At 42.9% G+C, this 20,276-nt stretch overlaps 1 protein-coding gene across 1 annotated transcript in view; it reads left to right on the plus strand.

Moving 5' to 3' along the window:
- LOC311526847 (pinopsin-like) overlaps window positions 1-18,038 on the plus strand; it is a gene marked incomplete at its 5' end in the record, with an annotated part of 154,065 nt that extends 136,027 nt beyond the window's left edge. Inside the window, one exon of the mRNA XM_084640320.1 lies at window positions 17,628-18,038. Coding sequence (XP_084496446.1) covers window positions 17,628-17,894 — 267 coding nt within the window. The 3' untranslated portion in view covers window positions 17,895-18,038. The remainder of the gene's footprint in view (window positions 1-17,627) is intronic.
- Between the last annotated feature and the right edge of the window lie 2,238 nt (window positions 18,039-20,276).

Genomic DNA, 20,276 nt, shown 5'->3' on the forward strand with positions numbered 1-20,276 from the left:
TCCTCCTCCACATGCTTCCTCTCTTTTTCCCCTCTCCTCCTCCACATGCTTCCTTGCCTCCATTTCCCTCTTGTGGGCAGCCTCTTGGTGTTGTTCTGCCTCCCTTTCTTGTTCCTTCTTCAGCTGCATGAGTTCTATCTGTCTTTCATGTTCCCTTTGTTTTTCCTCAGCCTGAAATTTGGCTAATTCCAGCTGTAGTCGAGCTGAGGATTTGGCCATTCTAACCTCTCTGTTTTTAACTAACTTTACACCCGAGGTTTAGAAATAAACAAACAAAACTTGGCTGTAAAATTTTGCTGTGCTGGAATAGAATACCTAGCAATATTGTTAACCTATCCAACTATACTCTCAGCCCAGCAGAAGCAGCTGTTCTATCTCGGGGCCTCTCCTTCTGCCCCTCCACCCCCACGAACATGATACAGTTCTGTGGTGACCTAGAATCCTATTTTCGACGTCTCCGACTCAAGGAATATTTCCAAAATACCTCTGAACAGCATACTAATCCACAGAGGTCTCCCTACCAACACTACAGAAAGAGGGATTCTAGGTGGACTCCTCCTGAAGGTTGAAACAGCAGACTGGACTTCTACATAGAGTGCTTCCGCCGACGTGCACGGGCTGAAATTGTGGAAAAGCAGCATCACTTGCCCCATAACCTCAGCCATGCGGAACGCAATGCCATCCACAGCCTCAGAAACAACTCTGACATCATAATCAAAAAGGCTGACAAAGGAGGTGCTGTTGTCGTCATGAATAGGTCGGAATATGAACAAGAGGCTGCTCGGCAGCTCTCCAACACGAGTTTCTACAAGCCATTACCCTCTGATCCCACTGAGAGTTACCAAAAGCAACTACAGCATTTGCTCAAGAAACTTCCTGAAAAAGCACAAGATCAAATCCGCACAGACACACCCCTGGAACCCCGACCTGGGATATTCTATCTACTACCCAAGATCCATAAACCTGGAAATCCTGGGCGCCCCATCATCTCAGGCATTGGCACCCTGACAGCAGGATTGTCTGGCTATGTAGACTCCCTCCTCAGGCCCTACACTACCAGCACTCCCAGCTACCTTCGAGACACCACTGACTTCCTGAGGAAACTACAATCCATCGGTGATCTTCCTGATAACACCATCCTGGCCACTATGGATGTAGAAGCCCTCTACACCAACATTCCACACAAAGATGGACTACAAGCCGTCAAGAACACTATCCCCGATAATGTCACGGCTAACCTGGTGGCTGAACTTTGTGACTTTGTCCTTACCCATAACTACTTCACATTTGGGGACAATGTATACCTTCAGATCAGCGGCACTGCTATGGGTACCCGCATGGCCCCACAGTATGCCAACATTTTTATGGCTGATTTAGAACAACGCTTCCTCAGCTCTCGTCCCCTAAAGCCCCTACTCTACTTGCGCTATATTGATGACATCTTCATCATCTGGACCCATGGAAAAGAAGCCCTTGAGGAATTCCACCATGATTTCAACAATTTCCATCCCACCATCAACCTCAGCCTGGTCCAGTCCACACAAGAGATCCACTTCCTGGACACTACAGTGCTAATAAACAATGGTCACATAAACACCACCCTATACCGGAAACCTACTGACCGCTATTCCTACCTGCATGCCTCCAGCTTTCACCCTGACCACACCACACAATCCATCGTCTACAGCCAAGCTCTGCGATACAACCGCATTTGCTCCAACCCCTCAGACAGAGACAAACACCTACAAGATCTCTGTCAAGCTTTCTTACAACTACAATACCCACCTGCAGAAGTAAAGAAACAGATTGATAGAGCCAGAAGAGTTCCCAGAAGTTACCTACTACAGGACAGGCCTAACAAAGAAAATAACAGAACGCCACTAGCCGTCACCTTCAGCCCCCAACTAAAACCCCTCCAACGCATTATTAAGGATCTACAACCTATCCTAAAGGATGACCCAACACTCTCACAAATCTTGGGAGACAGGCCAGTCCTTGCCTACAGACAGCCCCGCAACCTGAAGCAAATACTCACCAACAACCACATACCACACAACAGAACCACTAACCCAGGAACTTATCCTTGCAACAAAGCCCGTTGCCAACTGTGCCCACATATCTATTCAGGGGACACCATCACAGGGCCTAATAACATCAGCCACACTATCAGAAGCTCGTTCACCTGCACATCCACCAATGTGATATATGCCATCATGTGCCAGCAATGCCCCTCTGCCATGTACATTGGTCAAACTGGACAGTCTCTACGTAAAAGAATAAATGGACACAAATCAGATGTCAAGAATTGTAACATTCATAAACCAGTCGGAGAACACTTCAATCTCTCTGGTCACGCGATCACAGACATGAAGGTCGCTATCTTAAAACAAAAAAACTTCAAATCCAGACTCCAGCGAGAAACTGCTGAATTGGAATTCATTTGCAAATTGGATACTATTAATTTAGGCTTAAATAGAGACTTGGAGTGGCTAAGTCATTATGCAAGGTAGCCTGTTTCCTCTTGTTTTTTCCTACCCCCCCCCAGATGTTCTGGTTTAACTTGGATTTTAACTTGAAGAGTGGTCAGTTTGGATGAGCTATTACCAGCAGGAGAGTGAGTTTGTGTGTGTATGGGGGTGGGGGGATGTGAGAACCTGGATTTATGCAGGAAATAGCCCAGCTTGATTGTCATGCACATTGTGTAAAGAGTTGTCACTTTGGATGGGCTATCACCAGCAGGAGAGTGAATTTGTGTGGGGGGGGTGGAGGGTGAGAAAACCTGGATTTGTGCTGGAAATCACTTTAGATAAGCTATTACCAGCAGGACAGTGGGGTGGGAATAGGTATTGTTTCATATTCTCTGTGTATATATAAAGCCTGCTGCAGTTTCCACGATATGCATCTGAGGAAGTGAGCTGTAGCTCACGAAAGCTTATGCTCTAATAAATTGGTTAGTCTCTAAGGTGCCACAAGTCCTCCTTTTCTTTTTGCGAATACAGACTAACACGGCTGCTACTCTGAAACCTATTCTCTGATAGTGATTGTCAGCCTACAGAAAAAGACAATTCCCTTGTCTCTGCTCTGGGCCCAAATTAAAGCAAAAAACCTCCAACTACTTGGAAACCTGCTTACCCAGCCCAAAGAAGAAAAAAATTTCTTTTCAAACCTGTGCTCCTTGTAAAACAAAAAAAAAATCAAAATCCTAAAAAAAACCCTGCCACTTTTGTCTCCAGGCAAATGGGTAGAGCACACACCCCCTATTTACTTTTAGGAAGAAAAGAAAAAAAAAAACCTCTGGGTTGGAAGACTGTGAATTTCCCTGCAGGAGTTAAGTACCCTGCCTCCAGGCAAAGAAAACCTGCAATTCACAAGATAATCCCCTTTTGTCTCTGCTTGGCCACAAAGCAGAGAGAAACCAAGCTGCTTTCAGTTTCAAAGCTGCCTTCTGGACTTCCTAAAAATTCCTTTTTAAAATCTGTATTTCTAGTTCAAAAAATCTCAACTGGATCTCAAAATGATTTCAGGTTAATCCCACCACGCTGCCACCATGTCAAGGTTCCTCCCCCACTCTGAACTCTAGGGTACAGATGTGGGGACCTGCATGAAAAACCTCCTAAGCTTATCTTTACCAGCTTAGGTCAAAACTTCCCCAAGGTACAAAATATTACCCCCGTTATCCTTGGAATGGCCGCTACCACCACCAAACTAATACTGGTTACTGGGGAAGAGCTGTTTGGACGCGTCCTTCCCCCCAAAATACTTCCCAAAACCTTGCACCCCACTTCCTGGACAAGGTTTGGTAAAAAGCCTCACCAATTTGTCTAGGTGACTACAGACCCAGACCCTTGGATCTTAAGAACAATGAACAATCCTCCCAACACTTGCACCCCCCCTTTCCTGGGAAATGTTGGATAAAAAGCCTCACCAATTTGCATAGGTGACCACAAACCCAAACCCTTGGATCTGAGAACAATGAAAAAGCATTCAGTGTTTTACAAGAAGACTTTTAATAAAAAATAGAAGTAAATAGAAATAAAGAAATCCCCCCTGTAAAATCAGGATGGTATATATCTTACAGGGTAATTAGATTCAAAAACATAGAGAACCCCTCTAGGCAAAACCTTAAGTTACAAAAAAGATACACAGACAGAAATAGTTATTCTATTCAGCACAATTCTTTTCTCAGCCATTTAAAGAAATCATAATCTAACACATACCTAGCTAGATTACTTACTAAAAGTTCTAAGACTCCATTCCTGTTCTGTCCCCGGCCAAGACGACTACAGACAGACCCACAAACCCTTTGTTTCTCTCCCTCCTCCCAGCTTTTGAAAGTATCTTGTCTCCTCATTGGTCATTTTGGTCAGGTGCCAGCGAGGTTACCTTTAGCTTCTTAACCCTTTACAGGTGAGAGGAGCTTTCCCCTGGCCAGGAGGGATTTCAAAGGGGTTTACCCTTCCCTTTATATTTATGACATCAGGCTTGACAAAGCCCTGGCTGGGATGATTTAACTGGGAATTGGTCCTGCTTTGAGCAGGGGGTTGGACTAGATGACCTTCTGGGGTCCCTTCCAACCCTGATATTCTATGATTCTATGTCCAAATGTCAGATTTGGGTAAATTAATTTAGGTGGCCAAATTTGAAATTCAAACCCAGAGATTTCAGCCAAGATATTCAAACTTGATTGCCTTATATTAGGAACCTAAAGAAGTGGCCTAATTTTAGAGTGGCTCAGCACCAGCAGCTCCTACTTCAGTATTTAAACAAACAATTTCAGTAACCTGGAACATTCCTCCAACAACTTTTCTTCAGTGTATTCCTGGCAGAACAGTACAAATGACTGATTTGTACTCACATGGCAGATGCAATCTCTGAAAAACCTGAAGTAAAGCCACCCTTTAGACAAAGGCATCCAACAGCTGACAGTTGAAGTCAGCAAGGATCAAACTTGAGATAATGTGAAAATTGCTAACAGCACTGGTACTCAACCATGAGAATGGATTGCTAAGGGATGTGATAAATTGTCCATCACCTGGAGTCTTTAAATCAGTGGTGTGAAACTCACAGCCTGTGGGCATAATTATGTGACTTGCATTATATACTTGTGTTCTACAGAATCTTAGCTTTCATTTAAAAAAAAATTTCTAGCCTTCACAGCTGCAGAGATAACCTTCCAACAGTGAACTGAGTGTAAACAGATGTCATAATGTTTGTTCAAATCTGCACACAGCCTGAAACGGTGACTCTGGGGTGCCGAGTCCATGTCCCCTCCAAATCTCCTTGGAGCCAGACCTCTAAAGCTCAATGACACTTCAGTTTCAACATTAACTATCCCACTGTGGATTTTTTTGGTGCCACATGGAACAGAAAAGGGAGGGGCCTTAAGGGGGAGGAAACTGGGAGTTGCTATAGGGAAGGACAGAAAAGACTCAGTGTCTACACTTACACGCTTACAGCGGCATAGCTGTACCAATACAGCTGTGCCACTGTAAGAGCGCTCGTGTAGCCACGTTATGCTGATGGAAGAGAGCTCTCCTGTCGACATAATAAAACCAGCTCAACGAGCGGCAGAAGCTATGGTGGCAGGAGAGCATCTCCCGCTGACGTAACACTGTGCACATGAGCACTTATGCCAGCAAAACTTGTGTCGCTCAGGGGAGTGTTTTTTCACACCCCTGAGCAACAAAAGTTTTGCTAACATAAGTGCTTGTGAGACATGGCCAAAGACTGAGAAAAAGGAGAGAGGAGGGAAGGAAGGGAGAGAAAGACAAATGTGCTAGGTGTGGGGGGGAAACAAAAACCAAAACCCAAGTTTTTAATGACAAAAAGCACACGCTGGTGCGCACCGTGCTTCATCGGTGGGAGTGGTGCTCCCAGTGGTGAAGGTACCGCCCCTCATTGGGCACTATCACCCAGGGCTTTCTCCCTGGAGGCACCACCACGCCCTTGCAGTACTCTAACTCACTAGATCTCCCTTCCCTATGGGAGGTGCCCTCTTTTAAACCTAATTTGGGTCAGCTGACCAGTCAAAGGTGCATTGGCCCTGACCCCTCTTAAAGGGCCCAGTCACCATAGTATTCTTTTGACTCAGCCTCTTAAGGGCTAGAAATCTGGTTTCCCTTTCCCTTTCCTGGGGCTTTCCAGTAACAATGAGTAAACCGCTCTGTATCTCCCATTCCAGTTACATTATTTAAAAGCAAAGTTTATTTGGCAAGGGGTAGAAACCAAAGTCATAAAAGTTGGTTAATCAAATTGATAATTACGTAGCACTTCTCTACAAAAAAAAGTGCCACTAAGCCAGCCCCAGAATTTAGATGATTTGATCTAACCTAATATGAACACCACTTACTTTGTATAGTAGAAATTCATTTGTCTTTGTGCATAGTGGATTGCATCCTTCATCCCAGCTTATATCAGGTAAGAGACCACAAACAGTTTCCTCACCGATTACCTCCTTCCAGTCTTGCATGACTAGTCATTAGTCTTAAAAAACTCCAAACCACATTTGAGATAGGCCTCAGTTTCCCCTAATGACTTCCAATACTTGGATAGACATTTAGCTAGGCAAATCCACATGTGTGAACAGTTCAGCCCCAGAATTTCCCAAGGCAATTATTCATATTGAAGTTACATAAAGTTTCAATGAAGTTTAATACAAAATTAAAAGTCAGATATCCACACCTATCCATGCAGCTCAAACCACAGTTAGAAACGATTAGGCTGAGGAATAGTACCATATCTCCACAAAGTGGTCTGGCAGAAAGATTTTTCTCCATCATTGGAGTTAATACACCACATATTTCAAAGGGTTCTACACCTAGATGGCCGTAGCTTCAAAAGCTCTCAGCAAGAGCACACAGAAAAATAAGACAAAGCATGTTCTCTCACACACTGGAAGAAGGTGACAGCCACTATACAGAAGCAAGTGAAAATGAGAAATAATGGAGATGTGTCAGGAACTGGGGGTCCACAGAGCTCTTAGGAGCTAGCAAGTTCCAACCTGGTACCCAGGGCCCTGCTAACAGTTGCCAAAATAGAAGCTGAACCCTGACAGAGCATTCCAGTCCTGGAATCCCACTGGCAGAAGAGTCAGGGTCCTGATTAGTTCACCACTTCCATATAAACCCAGCACAGGACCAGGAAGTTGTCCATGCAACTGGGATTTCCCTGCTTAGGACTGCTTCCTCTGCAATACCTGATCCTTGCTACCGCTCTCCTGGTCACCTGACCCTACCTGCCTCCTGACACCCGACTCTCAGTTTTGCCCTCTGACTTGCGTTGGACTCTGGCTTTCTGGCTTGCCTGGTATCTGACCCGGCCTGACTACAGACTCCTGCTCTGACCACTAGATCAGACTGCTCTGGCCCCATCATGACAAAATGAGAGCTATCAAGGGGAAATCCAGGGGAATAGATCAAATGGACAATGAATATTAGAGTGACACAAATGATATAAAAATGATTATCTAAGGAAACTAGTTCTGTTTCCACTGGAGTCAATGGGTAAACTCCTAAGGATATTGTTTGCAGACACAGGTCCATAGCAATCATGACATACTAAACATTATAAAGGAAAGAACTTAGTCCCATATGCTCATATTGCCAAAAAGTAAAATCCTCCACCGTGGCAGCACATGCTGAAGCCAGCATCTCAAGATACTAGTATATAATGCAAGGTAATGTCCATGTAAATGTGATTGCTTCTTCATGGTGAACTATGTCACTTTCAAAATATGCCCTTTGATACTGCCCCCTTGGTTTCACTTCCATCCCTGAATAAGGGCTGGTGGCATGGCACAAGAGAGGCCCGGGGCAGATTGTGCTTTGAAGACTCTGGCTTGACCTGGAGGAGCTATCAGAAGAATTGTGCTACCTGGAGACATTCTCATATGGAGGTCCAGGGAGCACAGAGGAAGTGTGCCTCCAGCATCATCCTGTACATTGGAGTGGCATGTTCCATCTAGCATATCTGGCCAGCTCTTCCATCACTGCTTCAGTCAGAGATGGGGCAACATCCCTGCCTCTCTGCAGGTGGCTTGTGCCGCAAGGAAGACTGAGTGTACACAGGGACCATCACCGTGCCTGACTCTTGTGGATCATATATGGCTGTAGCCCTTTGTCTCCCAACCTTTCAGTGCACCTGCACAAAGGTGAGATAATCTGGTCCTGAAGATGGTATGTTTCTGTAGCACAGAATACTCTGGGACCACGTGAGGTGTCTAAGAAGTTATATTAAGATATATATCAGGTGCTCATTAACTCACAGATGAGAGCCCTATCAATGTATGCTATCCAGATGCCTGTACTGCACTCATTACCTTAGCATCTGAGCATCTTCTGAGGCAGGCTAAGCCAGCATGTAGGGATATACTCAGAAATTTTAATCAGAAATTGAAAAAACAGTTCATACTGTGTCAGATTCAAACCAGCACAGGCAAATCTCAGTTTGCTGAGCCCCAGTCAAGACTGCTGCTAGAAACTCCGTGCTGAATTCTTGGCTTATTTCAGGGGGGAAAAATCATAAATTGAAGCTCCGTCACTGTAGAGAGACCAGTCTGTTGAAATGTTATTGCTGTTCACTTGTGAAACTGGGCCAGGCGACTGAAAAAAAGAAAACTCATTAGTTTGCTTCATAATTGAATAACCTCAAGCAATTGCTGGAGTAACACTTCCATGATCTGTTTCCCTTTATGAAATATTGGGCAAAGAAAAGGCACTGGCTCAAGGACACAAGAATCAATAAATAAGTTTTTAGTTTCTCAAGGCTGTTTACACTAAGTAACAGTTTATATGGGAAATACAATTATTCCTACCTACATAAGCATGATGAGAATATTGGAATCTATCAATGTACAAACATTCTTAATACCAACTCTAAGCGAGTCCAGCATCTCCATAAAAGTGCTCATTCGTTGTTCCCTTAGCATCTCATTTGGCATTGTACATTGGCTTGTGTCGCACCAAACTGCATTATGGAGCATTATTTAGTGCCCAATCCTGTGAGCCCTTATTTGCGTGGGAAAGGATTGATTGCATGTACAAATAAGGGTTGTCAATTAACTCAGACAGTGACTTTCAGTCAAATACATTATTCACAAATACAAGTTTTTATCGTTCAGATGCATTCATTATGCCCTTGTACATGCATCTGAAAAACATGTGATCTGGCTGTGCATATCTGAATTAAGAGTTGAATACAAAAGTTGGAACTGAAGTTCCAAACATTTCTGTCAGTGAGTAGTTCCATTGATACCCATGAAGCTATTCCAGTTTACACCAGCTCAGGGTTAACCATTCATTACAGCTTCTACTGATCATTTATTAACCTCTTATAAACTATTTATAAATATACCCTTAATTTCAAGTGTGTACCAGATTTTAAAAGATCCACAAGTGCAATGACAATAGATGTAAAGGTTTCTGGTTTGTAAGTGCAAAAGGTGCACCTGAGTTGCACTCTGGAATGCTCATTTGCAAATTAAATTAGGGCTTTTTTTTTTCCTGAAGTACTTACATGAGAGGAAAGTGATCAGGAACAGTCAGCATGGATTCACCAAGGGAAGGTCATGCCTGACTAATCTAATCGCCTTCTATGATGAGATTACTGGTTCTGTGGATGAAGGGAAAGCAGTGGATGTATTGTTTCTTGACTTTAGCAAAGCTTTTGACATGGTCTCCCACAGTATTCTTGTCAGCAAGTTAAAGAAGTACGGGCTGGATGAATGCACTATAAGGTGGGTAGAAAGTTGGCTAGATTGTTGGGCTCAACGGGTAGTGATCAATGGCTCCATGTCAAGTGGAGTGCCCCAGGGGTCGGTCCTGGGGCCGGTTTTGTTCAATATCTTCATAAATGATCTGGAGGATGGTGTGGATTGCACTCTCAGCAAATTTGCGGATGATACTAAACTGGGAGGAACGGTTGATACGCCGGAGGGCAGGGATAGGATACAGAGGGACCTAGACAAATTGGAGGATTGGGCGAAAAGAAATCTGATGAGGTTCACTAAGGATAAGTGCAGGGTCCTGCACTTAGGACGGAAGAACCCAATGCACAGCTACAGACTAGGGACCGAATGGCTAGGCAGCAGTTCTGCGGAAAAGGACCTAGGGGTGACAGTGGACGAGAATCTGGATATGTGTCAGCAGTGTGCCCTTGTTGCCAAGAAGGCCAATGGCATTTTGGGATGTATAAGTAGGGGCATTGCCAGCAGATCGAGGGATGTGATCGTTCCCCTCTATTCGACATTGGTGAGGCCTCATCTGGAGTACTGTGTCCAGTTTTGGGCCCCACACTACAAGAAGGATGTGGATAAATTGGAGAGAGTCCAGCGAAGGGCAACAAAAATGATTAGGGGTCTGGAACACATGACTTATGAGGAGAGGCTGAGGGAACTGGGATTGTTTAGTCTGCAGAAGAGAAGAATGAGGGGGGATTTGATAGCTGCTTTCAACTACCTGAGAGGTGGTTCCAGAGAGGATGGTTCTAGACTATTCTCAGTGGTAGAAGAGGACAGGACAAGGAGTAATGGTCTCAAGTTGCAGTGGGGGAGGTTTAGGTTGGATATTAGGAAAAACTTCTTCACTAGGAGGGTGGTGAAACACTGGAATGTGTTACCTAGGGAGGTGGTAGAATCTCCTTCCTTAGAAGTTTTTAAGGTCAGGCTTGACAAAGCCCTGGCTGGGATGATTTAATTGGGGATTGGTCCTGCTTTGAGCAGGGGGTTGGACTAGATGACCTCCTGAGGTCCCTTCCAACCCTGATATTCTATGATTCTATGATTTTTCCCTATGGAAACAGTTACACTTATAAACAGTACAGCAGTTAAGATGTCTTTTGAAAGTGTCTTTCTGATCCTGCTTCTATCTAAATCAATGGCCAAACACCCAGTCATAAAAGGGAGCAGGATTGGGCTCAACTTCAAACACAAGTCTCTTTCTGCTGATTGTGTGCCATTCTCTGGGGGAATGGGAAAGCAGGGCACAGAAAGGAGTTGTTTAGTGTTAGGTTTCATTGTATACAATGAAACCTAGTTCCCTGTTTGAGGATTAATTGTACTTTTTCCTGAGAGTGAGAAGAGACTGGCCTAGTCCTTCACCTTAAGTGGGTTGAGCCCAAGCAGCCACACTGTATTCAAAAATACATTTTGGTAATGACCTTGAAGTGCTTGTGTTGTGAAAACTCTTCAAAGGAGCATTTAACGACCGCATATTATTCAACAACATTAGTGAGCCTCCCTTTTGCCTCTGGAGATTAGAGCGATCTACATTTCATGTATTTGTAATAATTAGGTAATAAACAATGGGAGACAATTTAGGACACTATAAAACAAACGTTTTCTAAGTGGCTTCAGTTATTACGCTCTGTCACAATTCCTGCAAGACCAACACACTACAATGGAGGATTCAGTTCCCTTTGCCATGACTATCATGGCAAAGATTTAGAATTCGTTTTCTCACCTCACCACACAGTAAATTGCATGTGGTGTGGGCAACTGTCAAGGGGAAGTAGATCCTTGTCTGAGTCACTGAATCGACTATTTGTCAGGGCTCCAGCTAGTCCTAATTATGAAAAGTGTAGCTACATATTGCCTGTCTTGTGAAATTTGCTTCCTTCCCAGAGCTTTTGCCAAGATTGTAGGGAAAAACCTTACATTTACACTTAAGTTTCACTAGCATAACTATGTCAGTAAGGGGTGTTATTTTCTGACAACAGAGCTATGCCAGTCAAAGCCACAGTGAGGATGCAGTTGTACCCGTATAAGGCACTTCATGACACTATAGCTTTTTTTGCTGAACTGGAATAAGCTAAACTGCCTGTACTAGGGGGTTGATGCTTTTGCCTACAAAGCCTTAGATTTGGGTCACATTTTTGAGCCTATTTTTGCATACTTACAGGCCTGGGTTTGTTAGTTATTAAAGAAAGCAGAGACACTGCTCTTCTGTGACTTGAGCAGCTGGGATCCTAAGCAGGGCCTTGGTTTGAGCTTGGCTCAGATCCTGGGACTCACTTCTAGCCAGGGTTTTTGCACATCTGCCCCTCTACAGGAATAAGAATGGCCTTGGACATTTCCATGAAGCTGTATTTATTAGTCTAATTTCTTTCCCCTAGTCACGGATCTTAATTTTGCACACCTGTATGTGCATGGACCGGTTTCTGAAGAGTGTGCTGACATGCCCTAAACTGCCCCTTGTATACACCTGTTAAAGAGAAGCTTCCCTTAAACAGTTGTACAAATATAAGTGTAGCTTATATGCCTCTTTCCAGAAAGACAGAGGGGCTGCAAGCTTATTCAAATCCACTTGATTAGGAATTCAGTAGAATGTACAAAGATAGTATTTCACTATTCACCAAGCTGTCATCTTGCCCTGTTGTCATCTACTTTCCATTATTCTTTGAGAAATTAAAAGATAAAAGGCTGCAGAGGTGTCACTCTGATGTAACTGGTCTTTTCTGCAGAAAAGGAATTGGAGTGTTCCTGGCATTGACAAAAATCTTAGATTGAAAATACCATCCTTATTCAAGAGAAATCCACCAGGGGTAGCTTTTCAGGGACACTCAGATTCACGAAGTGTGATGGTTACATAGGAACACATGGTAGGAATGGCAATGCCAGAACACCTGTTCATCTAGTCCCATGTCCTGTCTCTGACAGTGGCCAGAACCAGCTGCTTCAGGAGAAGATCCAAGAAACCCCCAACATGGACAACTATGGAATAACTTGCCCATAAGGAAAGTTTCTTCCAACCCACCCCATCAGTTAGTGATTGGCTCATGCTCTGAAGCATGAGGGTTTCCTCTCTTAAACCCCATTATCCCATCCAATCTAACTGGAGATGTGGATTATAAAAACATAAGTCTCTAATCCTTTTCTGAACCCTGCTAAACTCTGAGCCTCAATAGCAGTTTGAGGCACTAAGCTCCACTGGTCAATGCCTAGAATAATACAATTTACCTCTTTTAAATTGTGTTGCTTTTTAAGGCCATTTAATGTCTCTGAACCCTTTCTAGTTCTGTTGTAACTTTAAGAGAATGTCCTGAACTGTATAAATTATTCCCAATGAGGGTATGCCATCAGTTCCAAGAATGGCATTAAATATTTTCAGTACTAAGTTCTGTCCCATGACCTACACACCCACAACTCAATTTATCATCTGCATTGAACAGGCTGTCATTGACCTGTCCACAGTGACAGCCATGCCTCCACCCCTTCTCCCCGCAGTGGTCATAATTATTTAGAATCCAGCAGTGTGCATGAGTAGTTCAAAGAATTCCATTCTATGTGCATTTGTCAGAGATGACTTGTTCAGCACTAGCATAATACCCACTCACCCAGCTTTGACAACTCCCCCTGAAGTTTCTCAAGGCCAGCTCTAGCTGCAGTAAGAAGTGACTGCATCTTCTGCAAGTTTTGCCACCTCGTTATTCATCCCCCTTTTCGGATTAAATAATGCTGGTACAAGTGCAGAGCCTTTGTGGCACCCTACTATTAACTTTAGTCCTGCTGAAAGTTGACCATTTATTTCTACTCTGATTTCTCTGAGCTAATTTCTAATCCATTACAGTATTTTACTTCTCACCCCATGACTACTTCGTTTCTTGAAGAGCCCCGTCGGGGACTTATAGCAGGAGATTTTCAAAGGCCACTGAAGGCAGCTAAGCACCCAATTTCCATTGACTTTCAATGAAAGTTTGGGGCCTAAATTGCTTGGAAGAATCTCCCTCATTAATTATATTCATTGGTTCTCCTTTAAATATGACAACAAAATCATAGATAAAAAAGTATAGTAGGTTAGAAGGCATGATTGTCTTTTACTTAAGGGAAAAAAAATAATCTCTATGTGATCATTTCAATCAAGTTATCCGATACTGAGGTAGACTTACTGCTCTGTAATTTCTAGAATCACTTCTAAGAGTTTCAAAACGCATAACTATGGCATTTTCTCCTTACCAGTGTTCTGGTACAGTAGTTGATTTTTAAATGATGGATTGTACATTCTCTTAGATGCTCAGCCATTTCATTCTTAAAATTACTTTGGAACTCTTAGATGTACAGTGGAAATACGAAGAGATTCAGTCCAGTTTTAGAAGGTTTTTTATTTGTATCCCCATAGCACCTGGGAGTCCTCATCCATGACTCCTTAGTACTAGGCACTGTACAAACAGAACAAAATGTGGTCCCTATCCTATAGGGCTTACAGTACAAGTAGAAGACAAGAACCATACTCCCTATACTTGATGGGGAATGCTGCAGGAACCAGTAATACCTCTAAAAAAGTAGAAGGAATTGTCCCACTATATACTGGTCCTGGTGACTTGTTGTTCTTTATTCATCAATTTGTTTCACCACCTCCTCTTTTGACACCTTAATCTCCGACAGTGCTTCATCTACTATCTGAAAAAAGAAAGCATCTCCCCATTATCCTCTGCAGTGGAGACTAATACAAAGAAGTCATTTAGCTTCTCTAACATCCTTAAACTCTTCAGTTATTCCCTTTATTCACCACAGATTCTTGCACTAACTTCAAGGTGGATGACCTGTAGTCATAACAGCTGAAAATACATAATTTAATCTGAATAAGTTACAAGTCTTAAAAACCAGAGTGGAGAGGTTAATTGTGAAAAATCTAGAGATGACAGTTATTTCTGTCACAGGGTCCATCCCCACCAAGACACCCTCAAATGGCTGACCTGGTGCAACATGTGCATCCAGCCTCAGTTTCCCCTTCTTCAGTCCCAAGGGACAACTGAGTTGCCCCTCCTTTCCTCACAGACAAGACCAACAGCCATCTCACCCACCCAGGAAAGGAAAGCAGTTCTTCTCACAGTCTAACAGGACCTCTGTTTTGGCACATCGTTTATTAATGTGTGCCTCAACTCCCAGGACCCTCAAACTGAAACAGTTCACAAACCCTAAAGTTAAAGAGGCAGCAGTTCACCAAGTCTGTTGTCCCTGTGCCTGTCCTAACACACACACGCCTCCAAATCATCTAGTTACCTGAAACAACAATCCCTTTCCATGACTCCTGCACCCCCACTGACCAGTCTCCAAATTTCTTACAACTCTTCCATGGCAACTCTGACCTCAGGGCTCCTGCAGTGTTCTGTTCCCCAGGCCTCCTTCACCCCTACTAAGCTCCTCCAGAATCATCCTCTGCCCCTGGCTGAAACAGATATTCCCCTTTACCTAAGGGATGCCTCATAAGACTTCCAGTTGGTGGAGTTCCCCAGCTCCGGTCAGTCCTGAACTATCAACTCTGCCCAATTCTTCCTCTGGGCCAGATCTTCTTCCCCTCCAAGAAACTTCCAACTTGTACTCTCTTAGGTGAAATCAAGAGAAGCTCATACAGCTTGCTCCAGAGAACTCTCACCTCCAGCTTCCTGCCTCTTCTTCCTCCTTGTCCTAACACAGTTTAGGTTTTCAGACACCAGGTACCTTCTTTCAGGCAGCTAATTAGCCACAGGTGAGCTGGATCAACTCTCTTAAATGGGCCAATCACCCTGTGACAGTTGCAATACACCATTCCACCTTGTCGGGGGAGGAGAAGAAGACAACAACAGGAAATATTCCACAGTGAAGCAACTGAGAGTTTTTCAGTGCACGTAAGGGTAATTTACTATTTCAGAATTCACTCATCTCTAGTTTATAGGGAGCAGACTTTGGAGTGCTATTAGTAGGGATTACTATAGAAACTGCGGAGAAGGCCAGCATTTGGAGCTGACCTCTGTAATGCAGCATGAAAACACTCTGATGAAAAATGGCTCTTTTGACCAAATGAAAATTCTCCAACAAAATTTTCCTGTTGGTTGAAACTGATTTTTTTTTAAATGAAAACCAGAATTTCATAGAGAACTACAGACTTTAAAAAATCCCATTAAAATGATCATTTTCCAACAATCTGGTGCTATGTTTTGAGTAATTGTTTGTTTAATTAATTGGTACAAACTGCCTCAGCTCTCACTTCATAGACACATTCTAATATCCCATGCACTCCATTTTTTGCCGAACATCTGAAAAATCCATTCCATAACAGATGCTTGATTAACAAAAAGTCTGTCTGGAAGGCTTAACTCCAGCAACCTACCTAATTTCCTTTTTATTCCCCCAATAGATTCAGTTAGACAGACAATCTTGCTCTGATGTTCAGTTAACTGAAGCCCCACCATATTTTCAATAAACCAGCCACAGGCTAGTACGATTGATTTGCCAATATCATTAGCAGATTCTGGCAGCCTTTTAGACCATGGTTGAATTAATGCATTTTGCTTATGATTACACAGTCATTATAATAAAGCCTACTAAGCTAGTAGCCATGAGTTCTCCCATCTGAGGAATACAGCTCTTTAGTCAGGAGTGGATGAAATGAATTAGGTTGTAATAGGCAGATAGACAGTACAGACATTCCTACATGCCTTTAGATTATTACACTGCACAAGCCTACTGGAGTGGACTGTCTCACTCAACATGATCGCTCTTCCTCAGACTTGTAATTAAATAGATGATGAGCATTTCTGAAAAAAAAAATGAAGGCTTTTACAACTAACAAAACCTTAATGGGACAACGGGACATTGTAATGTAAAGGTCTTTGTGAGGTAAAACAATGGAATAGTCTGTATAGTCAGCAAAGGAATGAGTTGTAATAATCTCCTTCCGTACTTCAACCCCTCAACTGCAGCAACTCCAGTTTTGATGCCCCTTTCCACATCCTCCCCTGCATATGTGTGGAGCATGTATGACCTGATGACCTCAAGGCCCCTTGCAGCCCTTCATTTCTATGATTCTATGTTGGCCAAGCCACTTCCCTCTCCTTATTTAAACTCCTCCTTGTAAATCACTTCTGCTGTTTGTCAACAAGAAAATAGTGAACCATGCAAAATATCAGTTATATTTAATAGAAACCCATTATGTGCAAATTCCCTATCAAAGTCATGGCATGATCTTGGTCTTATCTTTGTTCCTCCCTTGCCTTCTGCCATGTTTCTCACCCTCCTGTTACATTACTTCTGAAACTAAATTGGAAGCTCTTTGAGTAAGGACTCTATCTTTCTATAAATAACTAAGAGCCTAGAACACTACAGAGCTCTGGAAGAGAGGATACTCCGAACAATCTAGCTGTGCACATAGATGGCCTACGTTAAGCATTTTCTTTACTTGCTTCCCTTATCCACCCTCTTCTGATCCTTCGTATTGCTTATACTCACTACTGCATCATGGCTTAGTTGATCCTACAACATCTTGCACACAACCGACGGTTGCACTTGTGCAGAACCCATGGTGTCTAGGGGTTTTGTAAAGGCACAGCAGTCCACCTACATGCTGGGATGGGTGCCCTAGATTGTAAACTGTTCAAGGCAATAAATGGTTTTGTACAATCCCTAGCATAATAGGGTCCTGATCTCAGCTGGGGCCTCTGATGGCTACTGTAAAAAAAAAAAAGAAGAAGAAGAAGAAAGAAAAACCACCAAGTTGAATCACACCCACCCAATGTGTTTTGCATTATTGTTCTAGGAAATTAAGTGCTGTACCCAAAGGAGGGCCCGGGAGTACCATTGGGTGAAATGTTTTGCACAGAATAGGATGGTGTGAGTAAATAATATTCTCATTCATTGTTTATGTTTTGTGTCTTAGTTTTACAGGTGCTTTTGTGCACTTCTGAAATGCGATAAGACGACATCTTCTACCACCAGCAACAAGTTTTCTTCAAAGTCCACCCGAGTGTGCCGCACTACACCAAGGGTACAGGACAACAACTTCACATTTGTTGCTGCATCTGCAGGACCACCATCCTCAGAACGGCAGGAGGCCACTGTTAGCTTGCAGAATCCAGAGCCAACCATGGACAATGGCCCAAGGGCAAAACGAGAAGTGCTACTTGTAGCTGACTATAGCGCTTAATCAAGGCAAACACAGACTTATACTACATGATCTGGAGGGTGTTGGTGGACAGGAGAAACAACTGTCAACTGGTTTTGTTAGTTTAAATCCGCAGGTAAGGATGGACACAAAGCTTAGTGTAATAAGCTGAGGTCATAGTGTTGCATCTGCTGAAAGTTTGCCTATCGCTTAAAGTGATGTATGTTCAATCCACCAACAAGCTGTTGCTGTCATTCCTGAAGACCCTGGTAAATGGAATTTCAGAATCTTGGGTGGTGGGTTAATTAAACAAGGGTCTCCTCTTAAAATGTGTGTGTGTTGAGGGGTAAATTAAAAAACCCACAACACTTAAACACATTCTAAAGATTTTTGTTATGCTAGAAAGAGGTCTGATGCCTCTTATTGTACCCATTATAAGTGTCAGGTGTTCCATCCTGGAATTTGTCAGAATATTTCAGCACTGAATAGAAGCCCAGCAAATGAGTAACTTATTTTACACTGGCATGCAACATCAGCAGTATTACAGAGCCTGTCCTTTTCTCAAATTATGTAAATACGTGCTTTGGATTATACTGTATCTTAAACTCATTTAACTCTTCAGTACAAGCCTGCATACATTATAATAAATTTTTAATATCTTGAGCCACTCAGAAATTAAGCTATACATATTGGACATTTGCCAAAGGTTAATTCTTGCTAGATAAACTATTAAAAATAATACACATTTGTAGGATTCATGAAGGATTCTGATTTTGGGAGAAGAGGGAAAGTTAAGCTACAGTTATTGTGGGGATAGCTGGTAGAGATCTATTCACTTGCTTAAGCAAACGCGGCAGCAAAGAGATCTATCTTGCCTCTTTCCAGAGCCATGGATCTATAAATAAATTCAAACTAGTGTAACTGAGCACGAGTTCAGAAGAGCATCCTTATTCAGAGCATGAAGATGATTGATCCAGCAGATCATTGCACTGATGCCTGGATCTGTAAAAATTAAGCTCTTTTTTGGAGAGCATATTCTTGGCTTTTCAGGATGGGAGAAGGATGCACACCGACCATGTCTTCAACCATTCAGTGTAATTCGATCTACAAAGAGGCACAAGTGTTGACATATTCCAGTGGAAGAAGTTAGTCATCCCAGTCCACAGTCACAAGTACGTTGAAGAGTTTCCTTGTTAGTCATCAATATATAAGTCAGCATATGCCTCTATTTTACCTGGAGGTTTCTGGTTTTTCATAAACTGTCCAATGAACTTCTTTCAGGACACTTAAGTGTCCCATTTTGGCAGTTTCAAAACGCTTGGATTTTTATAAGTCGAAAGTGTTCAAAACATATTGCCATACAAAGAAGAGTTTGCTCAGTATTTATCAGGAACAAACAGTCCAGCGTTCACTGTAATGTGAAGATTTGAAAGTGCAGACACTCAAAAATGCTCTTTTTCTCAAAGTGAAAATGAATGGCACTTAACATTTTGAATGAGTTTCAGGAAACTTATGCTACTGGAAAAAAATCCTCAACTTTGTCACTGTTAAGTTAGAGAGTGGGAGTCACCAGTACACTTTTAAAAAGATATATATTTGTATGAATATTTCAGGACCCACAAGAGGCTAGAGCATCAGCTGGTGTAAAATGATACTTGTAGACTCGGTATTTCCAAACCCATGCTTGAGCATCCACACTGCATTATAAACCTGGGTTTACAATTGCTGGAGCCAGGTCTTACAGCTGTGCTAACACATCTATGCTGCACTATGCAAACCTTCTGACTTGGGGTCTGTGGCTTGAGCTGCATCCACACTGCAAAGTGACAGGGCTTGGATCAGAGTCACAGCAGGACTCAGGCGCTGACCCACCCACTCACCTTCGCAGGTTCCTAGGACCCAGATCCCAAGTGCTTGCTGACCCAAGTCAGACTAATTGGTGTGTGGACAGAAGAGGGATTTGGGCTTAAACCTGTATCAAACCTTGGGCTTAGTATGCAGTGTAGACATACCCTATAGGAAAGCAGGAAATACCATGTTGTGGATCTTCCTCCTAATCCGTTTTCTGTAATGTAACTGACCTCTGGCATACTCTACAGGCAGATGAAAGCGGCATTCAGAAGCTGGTGTAAGCCATATCAACTTCAGTGCATCAATGCCAGTTTCCACGTGCATTGCCCAGACTACATCTCCCAGGATGCACAATGGCAATTCAGCCAGAGGGGAGACAATGCATCATGGAAGTAATAATATAGCCAGGGAACCCAGCCCATAGAGAGTGGGGGAAAATGAAACACCTAAACCACAACTCCCATGAGACACTATCACAGCTCAGGCAGTTCAATGCTGAAGTGTCCCAAACCAAAGTGTTTAGATTTGTGTCAACCCAAAAACAAACATTTTGTTTCTATTTTCCTATAAAAA

Source organism: Lepidochelys olivacea, assembly GCF_965140295.1.
Source record: "Lepidochelys olivacea isolate rLepOli2 genome assembly, chromosome: 9".
NCBI classification, from domain to species: Eukaryota; Metazoa; Chordata; order Testudines; family Cheloniidae; genus Lepidochelys; species Lepidochelys olivacea.